At 41.5% G+C, this 12,738-nt stretch overlaps 2 protein-coding genes and 1 long non-coding RNA gene across 11 annotated transcripts in view; 1 reads left to right on the forward strand and 2 right to left on the reverse strand.

The window, feature by feature from the left end:
- Window positions 1-891, forward strand: part of LOC109714273 (UPF0307 protein PMI3641) — a 31,931-nt gene extending 31,040 nt beyond the window's left edge. For 8 of the 9 annotated variants that reach the window (XM_020238817.1, XM_020238820.1, XM_020238824.1 and 5 more), the window contains one exon: window positions 514-891. In XM_020238817.1, the coding sequence (XP_020094406.1) occupies window positions 514-556 (43 nt within the window). In that variant the 3' untranslated portion in view covers window positions 557-891. The remainder of the gene's footprint in view (window positions 1-513) is intronic. The other variant, XM_020238823.1, reaches the window with a different exon arrangement.
- Window positions 5,292-6,831, reverse strand: LOC109713960. Its single transcript, XR_002217225.1, has 3 exons — window positions 6,679-6,831; window positions 6,185-6,300; window positions 5,292-5,435 (listed from the first exon to the last, which is right to left on the reverse strand). It is a non-coding gene; the product is annotated as an uncharacterized LOC109713960 (long non-coding RNA).
- LOC109714597 lies at window positions 9,198-9,776 on the reverse strand. Its single transcript, XM_020239297.1, has one exon. It carries the CDS (start codon window positions 9,774-9,776, stop codon window positions 9,198-9,200), a length of 579 nt encoding a protein of 192 aa, XP_020094886.1.

Below are 12,738 nucleotides of genomic sequence, written 5' to 3' on the forward strand. Positions count from 1 at the left end.
GCCAAGTACATTTATTTCTAGGGAAATCCATTTGATTAACAGTGGTAAGCATTATTCAGTCTAAACCGGACTACTGAACTGAACCAACTTATGTTGTTTGATTTGGCTTGGTTTACTAATTTGGTTCTGTTCAATTCATTTTGTTAATTGAGAACTGGAAAAACCAAATAGACCAATTTAACCAACTTTTTAAATAGTTTACACATAATGCATTCAGTTGATGATCAAGCAGTTGGAATGTTTAACCGCGACTATTGGGTTAAAGATTTTAAGATGAAGGTTAATCATATTATATCTGCCTTCCAGAAGTTGGATATAATATAAGCCAAAATTATTTCGGTTCAGTCCTCTAGGTTGGATATATACTAGTCATTCCTCTAATTTATCTGTCAACAATGAAAGATCTGCACAGACAAATGACTTAATATTTATCGTCAGAGGCAAAAATCCACTTGATATTTTTTTTTTTTGCAAAACTGTTATGATAATTGTTGATATACTAACTTTGTATAGTGTACTGTTCGGTCCTTCATCACATTTATGTAGCTGTAGCTGACTGCTATCCCCACTTCTCAAGGAAGATTCCAACGAGCTAAAAATCTGTTAGTAGTGGTTCTTGTCTTCTATAACCAATCATCACTACAGAGACTAGCTTCACTGTGTAACTTATATCGTCATTGCTGCATAATAATGCACGCATGTATGAACAAGATGAACTACCAGACTAGCTTTACCTTGCCGTCTCTAATTATTCTGCTGTCGCTTTTATGTATGAAATTTAAGCTTTACCATTGGCTCTCTGAGAATAATTCTTGATGCTGAAGAGGACTTGTTGTGTAGGACGGAAAGCATGATTCCCGATAAAATTATGATTTAAAAGTGTTCTTGTCCCTTTGCGAGGCATTATTTGGTGCAATGTTACTTCTCACGTGGAGTATGAAAAATTGATTAGAGTTTGAAAGGTGCATGTAAAATTTTTGGAATATGGACCATTAACTATTTCGGTCGCTTTGAGCTGAGTTTCAAGTACCCTTTATTCCTTTCCAGACTTCTTATGTTGATTCCTTGATCTGTCACGTGTACTCAAAGGTAGTGTTTGGTCCGGGAACGAGGGGGAATGAACTTTTATTCCCTTGTTCCCAAACGTCGTGTGTTCAAAAACAGTAGTTTTCGGGTTTCTAAAATAAGCTAATATAAGGCTGGAATTGTTATTCTACCTTTTTTCTTAGAACAAGTTTGTTCTTAAATGAAAATAAGGTAATTTTAATTATGATATTAAATTATTAATTAATCTAATTAATATGTTTAAATCATTATTTATTACTTATATTGATCAACCATTAATATTTCTATTAATTAAATTAATTTTTTTACTAGTTATTTAGCTAAAATAATTTACTAATAAATTTATTAATTTATTAAATTATTTTTAAGTAATATTTTGATGTTAATTAATTAGATAAAATAATTTTAATTTAAAATTATAACTCTAATTTCTCTTGTTCTAATCTGACCATTCAAATACTATTACTTTATTTTTAGTAACAATCCAATTTTTATCCAAATACAAAATTGGTATAGTTCCTGCTTATCTCTGAACTCATGCATATCTTTGGAATAAGTAGTTTTTACGTATACTCGAACCAAATGCAACCTTTTAGAGACTAATGGTTGTTTCATATAAATTAACATAATATCAAAGGAGCTCATGAGTTTTAGTGTCATCAGATGTCACGCCCCCGCCCCGAAACCCTTACCGATTTGGCACGGTTTGGGTGCGGCGAGCGGACGCCGAACGGACAGCACCTCCTCTGTCCGCTCAAGGTTCAACAACAGATCGAGTACAAGAATTTACTCAGGATTTTAAATTCTATTAGTACACAATCAACGGGGGACGCCGAACGGACAGCACCTCCTCCGTCCGCCCAAGCTTCAACAACAGATCGAGTACAAGAATTTACTCAGAATTTTAAATTCTATTAGTACACAATCAACGGGGCACAAATAGTGCCAACAACAAAGAACAAGTAATCCACAAGATACACAAGTGAAATAAAGAGAGTTTTTGCTAACTATTACATTAATTGCACCCAATTCCATCACATTCTTTTACATTTACATTTTCCCAAAATGAACACATGCCTAATAGTGTCATCAAAGTACATAGCTCTCCAAATCCTCAACTACATGAATCTCTCTCAAATACACAGGTGTGCTAATGCAAAAGGAAAGCTACTACTCTACCGATAATCCTCACTGGTCGGGCGTGATGCCCTTGCCGCGGTCCTCGCCCGGCAAATCTGTACCTAGCCTTGGAAATAGAGTAGAGGTGAGAACTATCTTCCATAATTCCCAATTGGCTCGGCTGCCGACTCCGCCGATCTCCCAACTAGATCCAAGTGGGCATAAGTAACAACGAGATATATAGATATATATCAAAGTTGTAAAGGCATAATAGGAAAACTATGCTACTATGCCCATAATTATGTGTAATGAATGCATGTATCATATAGTAAAAGGTTACTATCATGCTAACAAGTTCGATCCATATTCGATAAGCAATGTTCGATGACAATGTTAACTTTTCATTTACCCAATCTGTGGCGAAACTCTTGGGTTTGCCTACGTCTCACATATCCATCCCATTGGGTTAGGAGGCTCCATGTGCCCCCGAACCTGGGACTGTCTGCGGACATCCACTCTGTCCTAATCGCTCGACACTCCGGAATACTCGACGACAATCCTCTCCATGTGAGGATATGGATGGCTTTACCATCCCGAATAACAGACCGTGAGCTTGATCTATCCTCTCCACGTGAGGATACTCAACGAACTAGGGCCAACATTCTTTCGGAACTCATCTATTCCGACATTCATGCATATTTACTTAGCTATACTAAGTTCATTATTCACGAGTCATTTACTAGGAAATCCACCTATCCCTATGTTCATGAACCTCTAGTGTCAAATACACTACATAATGCCACGTTCTGTTCTTTAAACATTTAGATGCCACTCTCTATGTCACTAAATAACCATCGAGTTCATCTTTTTCCTTTAGCACTATAGGATCCATATTCCGACCTAATTCTTACCTATCTATTTCACCAAGTATTCCATGTACACTAGGTTAACATTTAGAAGCATAAGGAAAATGTACTACAATGCAATCCTACAATGCAACATGCAAGAGATGAGATTATATGTTATTCTAAGACATAATAGAGAGTTCGGTTGCTTCGGGATGACACCCTCCACCTTTTGAGGGTACGAAAGTTCTAGAAACGCTTCCCAACGGACGTTACGACGAGATCTCGGCCTCCTTGGTCCAAAACGGCGCTCAATCGGCTATATTTCGCCGATAGCTTTTCACCCGCTCGACGAATCGAAAATCCGACTTCGGCCCCGCGTTTAGACACCTATCAATTAGGTTTACAAGCCACTAAATGAGATCAATTTCATCATTTATCAAAAACGCCCATTTGGGTGCCCTGGGGTTCACATCTTGCAATTTGCACCATAAAACCCTAGCCTTAAGCTCCAATCCACCATTAATGGTACTAGAGGTCTATTTGACCTCATTTCTAAAGTCAAAAACTCAAAAACCCTAAGTTCTACCATTAGGGTTCAACAGCTTATCTCTAGGTTAGCTCCAATGGAGAGGAGAGGAAGAGGAAGATGCCCCAAGCCTTCTTTAGCTTGCTCTCCTCCTTCTTCTTCTTCTCTTTTCTTTCTTCTCCTTCTCTTTTCTTTCTTCTCTTCCTTGAGAGAGAGAGGGGAGCTAAGGGAGAGATAGGAAGGGGTGAGAATGAAAGAGAGGAGAGGGCTCAGCCCCTCTATATCCCCCAACTTATTGCACATTTTCATAAAAGCCTCTCTACTTTTGCTTCTCTCAACCAGCTCTGCCTGGGCAGAATTCGTGCGGAGGGACCGGTCCTTCCCTACCAGGGACCGGTCCCTGAGGACCTTCCCAATTTCAAGCGTACGGGAATCGGTCCCTGCCCGAGAGACCGGTCCCTGGGAGACTGGTCCTCCCAATGAGGGACCGGTCCTCGAGAGCACCTCAGCCAGATACGCTTACGGGAACCGGTCCCTCTGGCCAGGGACCGGTTGCATCAGCTGGCTGCCGCAACCTCAGCTACGGGGACCGGTCCTTCCTGCCAGGGACCGGTCCCCGAGAGCAGAATCTTCCAAATGCATATTTTTGCATCTTTTGCTTTCGTGGACTCGACTCCAAAGCACTTTTTGTATTTTGGACATCTTTAGCTTTTCCGAAGCCTACTCGCTCGACAATTAGTCGATCCTAGACGAAGTATAATTCTCGGATTTCGAGAATTCACTTCCTTACATCCTCTCCTCAAAAGGAGTTTCGTCCTCGAAACTGATTCAGCTTAATTAAAACTCAGTTTCTATACCTTATTCCTCAAACATGTGAGGATGATGCTTTCTCATCAGATCCTTGAGTTTCCAGGTGGCCTCGCGATCATCATGATTGCTCCACCGGATCTTCACATAGGGAATCTCGCGATTTCGCAGCTTTCGCACTTTCCGGGCGATAATCATCACCGGAAACTCCTCGTAGCTTAAGTCTTCTTGAAGTTCCGGCGGCTCGTATAGCATCGCGTGCTCGGGGTCATGAATGTACTTGCGAAGGTTGGAGACATGGAACACATTGTGTACATCCGCGAGCTTCGGCGGCAAGGCAAGTCGATAGGCCACCGTGCCAACTCGCTCCAATATTTCATAGGGTCCAATGTACCGGGGACTTAACTTTTCCCGCACTCCAAACCGCTTCACACCCCGCATTGGCGAAACTTTTAAGAATACGCGGTCGCCCACCGCGAATTCTATATCTCAACGGCGCCTATCTGCATAGCTTTTCTGCCTCGACTGCGCTGTGAGCAATCGCTTGCGAGCAAGGCGGACTTTCTCCTCCGCTTCTCGCAACACGTCTGGACCGAACTTTGCACGCTCACCCACATCGCTCCAGTGTATAGGAGACCGACACTTCCGCCCATAAAGAGCCTCGAATGGTGCCATCTTTACACTAGCAATTTGGTCGATCCGGGCCTGTACACAGACGCCGAACGAACAGCACCTCCTCTGTTCGCCCAAGGCTCAACAACAACGAATACATGTATAAAGAAATAAACAATTCCCAGGATCACATTTCAATATACATGGCTTGCACGAAGACAAGCAACAACACAAGTGATAGTAAGTCTAACTAAATATGAAATCCACTGTAATTTAAAACTTTACATAACTAAAATATTTAGTTATTACATGCTTTATATACATTCATTTACATGTCTCAGTACATCAAAATAGATGATACATGAACTCAAAATGTTAAACAACTATAACTCTGGTGTCAGCTAGCTAGGATGCTGGGCTCTTGCTTCGATCCTCGGCCACAACGCTCACACTGGAACCTGTATGGTTAGTGGTGTGAGAACTACAAGAAAGTTCCCAGTGGGTTCGGCTGCCGACCTCGCCGACTCACCCACTAGGTCTACTCAGGCATATGTAGGCAAGAAAAGTAAAGCAGATAGTAACCAACTATAATATGTAACTACTACAATGCCTGTACAAAGCTGAAGGAAGTAGTATATGAAAACTGTAAATATGCATGCATGCTTTTCATTAACTTTACCCAATCTTTTGGTTAACCCTCTGGTTAACAATAACTCACTGACGCTATCCCAAATATCGGGGAGACGCAACCTGCACCCGACGGGACCGTCAACTGGGGGAGACGCACCTCCTGGTCCAGTAAAGATGACTACTCCGGAGCTCATCGTTCAAGGAGGAGCGACCTCACTTGAACCAAACAAATGTGAGTATGATCTGATCCCCCTTTAGAGGATTCAACTGACAAACACTGTCACACTTTACTCTAACTAGCTCTTTATGCTAGTTTTATAATTCCAATGTCGATGCTAACCAAATCTCTAGTCATATGTCACCAAGTTCACTATTGTTATAGTCCATGCATTCATAGGGTTCTATGTCCACATTCTATGTTCATATGTTCTTACTATCAATAAGAATTCACACGTTCAATATCACTTGCATAATGCCAATGCCCATACCCTATAATGCATGAATACAGAAGTAAATATGCTCAATGAATAGCATAGACATAAAAGGTGATTCAAAGACTTCGGATAGCACCACCCACCTGTAGTGGTGTCCACAACTAGGATCTCACGTCTCGGAATGCGTCGACAACTAGCTCTCGCGACTCAGTGCAAATAGAACTAGAACGGTCTCTACCGTAATTAGCGCGTCGCCGACCTGTCGGAAAGTCAATTTAGACTTTCGAGCATGTATAACTTTCAGTTACATAAGAATAAAAGAGATTACATTGGTGTCATATTCTTATATTTTCCAAGTTAGCATTTCATTCCAAAGTCCTAATGCTGAAATTCTACTTATTATAAGTATAGAACAATTAGTTCTATGCTTAGAACTTTATCAGAGTAACTAGTCTAACTACTAGTCATAACATAATTGAAGGTAGCTCAATCTGCTATCCAATTATATTTTTCTCATACTGAATTTCAGCTTACTACTTCAAATAGTCCAATATCAGATCCTGGCAGCAATTACTCTTATGTGGATCATCTTTAATGCAACTAATTTGTCTACAATTAGATATTAGAACCAGTTTACCTTTATCTGATACCTGAACGCGAGAAATCCACTTCCTGCACTTTCCCGAGAACCGCGATCCGCGCTCGCGACAATCGTAGCCGAAATTGTCCTTTTGGCGCTATCTTTGCGTAGGCTCGACGGATTGCCGAACCGACTTTGCCAACGAGTTTATTTTATCCTCAATTAGGTTTGTACACGGTCAATTTCACGGTAGGACCTTTATCCTGTAAAAGTGCATTGTCGGGGTCAAAATCAAACTATCGAGCAATTCAATTTTTATTTCATTCCATCTCTCTTTCTTTTCTTTCTTCTCGTTCTTTTCTTTCCTTCCTTCTTTCTTTCTTTCTTTTCTTTTCTTTCTTTTCTTGCTGCCCCTGCAGGGCAGCTGCTGCTGCTGCCACTGTTGCCACTGCTGCTGCTTGCACTGCTGCTGCTGCTGGCGCATGCTGCTGCTGCTGGCGCATGCTGCTGCTGCTGCTGCTTGCACTGCTGCTGCTGCTAAGCTGCAGCTGCTGCTGTTGGCTGAGCTGTTGCTGGCTGCTGGTGCTCCAGCAGCTGCTGGTGCTACTGCTGCTCCAGCAGCAGCTTGCTGCTGCTGCTGAGCTATTGTTGCTGCTGCTGCTACAATCAGTAGCAGCAGGGAGAGGGTAGAGAGGGAGAGAAATAAAAACTCTACATTTCTTTTTTTTTTTTCTACTTCTTCTTCTTCTTCTTCTTCTTCTTCTTCTCTTCTCCTTCCCTCTCTCTTTTCTCTTTCTCTCTCTCTACGTATGGAACCAGAGGGGAATAAGGATGGCTGAGGGCTCCCCTGCTGGCAGGTTTAGTGGAAATCCACTAAGCCATGTGTAATTACCAAATTGCCTCTCTCGACTTAATTCCGTTTAGTCGCACGGATTAGATACCTTTTGCAGGCTCTTCTAAAAGTCCATTTGAGCTCAAATTTGACAGGCATGTTCGGTTTTACTTAACAAGTCCAAAGAAATTTTAACATTTCAGTTTCGACCCCGTTTGGTCACTGCGAACTGTACCGAACTGCAATCTTTATCCGATAGCTTTCGGATCAAATTTCTCTCTCTACGGGTGTCAGAATAATCTGAAACTTTAAATCTAGCCTCATACAAATATTCCTAACATCTCCGCCAATTTTCATAATTTTCTGACACTGTGCATTTTCTGCTAATTTTTCAATCCCATTCTTTACAGAAAATTTCAAATCTTCTGTTTTTGCTCCGATTTCAACACGTACACTTCCAAAACATGCCAAGGGACTTTCACAAGCTACCAGTTTAATTTGGAAGCAATTCCTTTTCATTTTGACATCATATGGTTCATTTCGACCAAATCGACTACAAAATTCAGCATTCGAGTTACCATGGCAATTGGAATTCTTTTGTCACTTCGTTTCCACTTGTATCTATTCCCACACTTCCAAAGTGTGCCAATGACTGATCTCAAGCTTCTAATTCAGTTTAGAAGTCTTTAATTTCCATTTTAGCATTATTGTGCCCACTTTGATCACAATTAGCTTCTAATCAAGTTTCAGCCTATTACAATCTCCCCTCCTTAAAATAGTTTCGTCCTCGAAACTCGATTTCATACTTCAATTCTCCTGGTCAAATAGATGAGGGTAGGATTCGCGCATAGCTTCTTCCAATCCCCAAGTAGCCTCTCGTCCTGAGTAATTACTCCATTGTACTTTCGCCTAGGGGATATTGCGACTTCGCAATTCTTTTACCTCGCAATCCAAGATGCATACTGGATAATCTTCATAGGTCATGTTCTCCTGCAGATCCACTGATTCGAGTTCCAGAATGTGTCCAGGGTGATACACATACTTGCGAAGATTGGAGACATAAAATACATTGTGAATTCCTTCAAATTTTGGCGGTAAAGCCAAACGATAGGCTACTGCTCCAACTCGTCCTAGGATCTCATAGGATCCAATACATCGAGGACTAAGCTTTCCTCGAACACCAAATCTCTTTTGTCCCTTACATTGGCGACACTTTCAATAATACTCGATCGCCAACCGCAAATTCCAAGCTCCTTTGACACTTATTTGCATAACTCTGCTGCCTTAACTGAGCCGTTAACAATGTCTGGCGGACTAGGCGTACATTTTTCCGCCTTTTGGAGTACATGGCAGATGATCACACCAACTCCCTTTATAGTCGTATATCCTTCAGAGTTTGAATGGTCTTTTCTGTTTGCCCATCGATCTGAGGATGGAATGTTGTATTAAAATCGAGCCGTGTGCCAAGGGCTTCTTGCAGGCTATTCCAGAAGTGTGAAGTAAGCCGGGGGTCGCGATCCGACACGATCGATTTCGGCACCTCGTGCAACCTCACTATCTCATCAAGGTACACCTGCGCCAACTTGTCGCTTGCCCACGTGGTGTGGATCGGCAAAAAGTGAGCCGACTTCGTCAATCGGTCCACAATTACCCAAATCGCATTGTGGCCACCAGTTGAGCGAGGCAAACCGACCACGAAGTCCATTGATATGTCCTCCCATTTCCAAACGGGGATCGGTAGGTTTTAAAGCTTTCCCGCTGGAAATGGACGTTCGGTCTTTACTTGTTGGCATAATAAGCATTTCGCCACGAAGCGTCCAATATCACTTTTCATTCCCAGCCACCAATAGTGCATCTTTAATCCTTGATATATCTTGGTGCTGCCCGGGTGATCACAATAAGGCGACCAATGTGCCTTTTGCAAGATTAGCTCTCGGATCTCCTCATTATTCGGCACACACCATCGATTTCCAAATCGAAGTGCACCATCGGCGTCTACCATGAAATCGCCGCCACGACGATTCTCGATGTCGCGCCGCACCTTTTGGAGTTCTGGGTCTGCGAGTTGCAGATTCTTAATTCTCTCTAACAAGGTCGGTTGGACAACGAGCGCCATCAATTGGGCCGGAATCTCGGGAGCAACCACCTCAATGTTCATTCGCTCCATGTCCAGCCATACGGGTGTTCGATTTGTAACCCACATAGCGAGGTTCTCTGCGGACTTTCTGCTCAGTGCATCCGCGACCACGTTCACCTTCCCCGGGTGGTAAAGGATATCAACATCATAATCCTTTAATAGTTCCAACCACCGTCGTTGACGCATATTGAGCTCTTTTTGTGTGAACAGATATTTTAGGCTCTTGTGATCGGTATAGATCTCACAATGGGCACCGTACAGATAGTGCCTCTACAGCTTCAAGGCGAAGATTACCGCCGCTAGCTCCAAGTCATGAATGGGGTAGTTCTTTTCATAACTCTTCAGCTGACGGGATGCATAAGCGATTACCTTCTCGCCCTGCATCAAAACATACTCCAATCCTAGATAGGAAGCGTCGCTATCGACCACGAAGTCTTCACCCTGCACCGGTAGAGCGAGCACCGGAGTCGAAATTAGCCTTTCCTTCAACTCTTTGAAACTTCGATCGCACTCCTCACTCCAAATGAATTTGGTGCCTTTTTGAGTCAGACGCGTAAGTGGAATTACTATCTTTGAAAAGCCTTCCACGAACCGCCTATAGTAGCCCGCCAAGCCCACGAAGCTTCGAACCTCCGTGACATTCGTCGGGCGCGGCCAATCCTTGATTGCCTCAACTTTTCTCGGGTCTACTGAAACTCCACCCGCAGAAATCACATGCCCTAGAAATGCGACCTCTCGGAGCCAGAAGTCACACTTCTTTAACTTAGCATATAGCTTCTCCTCCCGAAGGACTTGAAGAACAATCCTCAAATGCTCGGCATGTTCTTCGTTACTACGAGAATAGACCAATATGTTGTCCAAATGGCACGGTTCATCAAGTCTATGAACGCCGCTGGAGCATTCGTGAGTCCAAATGGCACGACCGTGAATTCATAGTGCCCGTACCACGTACGGAACGTAGTTTTCTGCACATCCTCCGGCTTGATCTTCAACTGGTGATAGCCGGACTGCAAATCTATTTTCGAGTACACACACAACCCTTGCAACTGATCGAATAGGTCATCAATTCGGGATAATGGGTACTTATTCTTGATCGTGACCTTGTTCAACTCTCGATAATCCACGCAGAGTCGAAACGATCCATCATTCTTCCGCACAAATAACACCGGGGCTCCCCACGGTGATACTCTTGGCCGGATAAACTGTTTGTTGAGAAAATCTTGCAACTGACTCCTCAATTCTTTCAGTTCTGCCAGCGCCATTCGGTACGGAGCCTTCGAGATTGGTGCGGTACCGGAAATCAAGTCTATGACGAGCTCGATCTCCCGATCCGGCGGTATCCCCGGTAACTCCGTTAGAAAATTCTTTAAACTATTTAGAACAAGATCTATACTCTCGATCTTGATTATAAAATTCCTATAATCATTTTTTAGAGGATATTCATTTTCAGCCGTTCATTTTTACGCCCACTTGATGGACAAGAGAACAATATCGGAAAAGCATGAAATTTGATTTCTAGATACTTCAAGTGGTGTAGATCATTTTCAACGGTGCCGGTCGTTAATTTAGAGGCTCCATCATCGAAAATAAATGGATGGCAACGGAGCTCGTTTGCTACCGATAGCATTTCAGCTCAACTCTCTCTCTCTCTCTCTCTCTCTCTCTCTCTCTCTCTCTATATATATATATATATATATATATATATATATATATATATAGTACGTCTCCCGTGCTTTTGAAAGTACGGAGGCCTCCGTATTTGTAAGTTGTTTTCGATGATAGACCATCCGATTCGACGATCGGTTCCGTTAGGAATAATCTATGCTATTGGAACTATATAGAAACCAAATTTTATAATTTTTCGACATCATTTACCAAGCGATCACAGGGTCTCAAAAAAGACTATTTTAATGGCCGATGTGGCACGTTTTGAAGTTCAACAGTGTAGAAGTATCCAAATTATATGAAATTTTAATAGAAAATTCTACTAAACATCAAGAGTAAGAACAATACTTCCGATTTGAAATTTTAGTCATTTATCACTGTTTTTATAATATTTTTATTTTCAGCCGTTCATTTTGAGGCTACTAGTTCACTAGGCAAACGAAGTCAAAAAATTATGAAATTTGGTTTCTAGATAGTTCCAATAATGTAGATCATGTTTAATGGAACCGATCGCCGAATCGGACGTCCCATCATCAAAAATAACTTATAAGCACGGAAGCCTCCGTACTTTCGAAAGTATAGAATCCTAACTATATATATATATATATATATAGCCCTTGTTTGGTTGGGGGTTAAGGGGTGGAATAACCCCTTAACCTCCATTTTATCCCCAACCACCCCAAAAAATGGGTGGGGTTAGCTAACCCCACCTAACCCCATCTCAAATAAATTATTCCGGGTTAGCTAATCCCACCTAACCCCACCAAACTCCAACCAAACACTATTTTCTATTCATAATAACCTACCATCTTTCTTATCACACTTACTCCAACCAATCATTATCCTTCTTTATCAATCATTATCTTCTTATCCCACCTACCCAACCAAACACTATTTTTCATTATTCTAGACTAACTCCAACCCTCAACCAAACACAAAAAAACTTTAACCCCACTTTAACCCTGAACTTAACTCTATTCCTGGAATAGCTACTTTTTTCTTAATCCCGAACCAAACGGAGGCATAGAGTAAGGCTACTATCCTATTAATAGGATTGGGACCCTTGTCCTATAAAGTCGATTTGATTGATCGAAACTTCAAATTGATAATCGGCACCGTTGAAATTGATCTACACAATTAGAAATGTTTAGAAACCAAATTTTGTAATATTTAAAAATCATTATCAAGTTCATTTTAAGGGTTGAAAAATGAACGATCATAAATGAATAACCTTCTTAAAATAGAGGTTAGACTTTCTCAATTCATAATCAGAGTTATCAAATATTATCTAAATAGTATAAAGAATTTTCTATCAAAAATTCAAGCAATTTGGATTACTCTACACCGTTAAACAAGCAAACGGCTCATATAGGCCGTCAAAAATTGTCAATTTTACGACACTTTGATCACCATGTAAATAATTTTTAAAATTTATGAAATTTAGTTTCTAGATATTTCAAATACTCTAGATCAACTTCAACGG

The sequence above is a fragment of the Ananas comosus genome, linkage group 8 (assembly GCF_001540865.1).
Source record: "Ananas comosus cultivar F153 linkage group 8, ASM154086v1, whole genome shotgun sequence".
NCBI lineage: Eukaryota > Viridiplantae > Streptophyta > Magnoliopsida > Poales > Bromeliaceae > Ananas > Ananas comosus.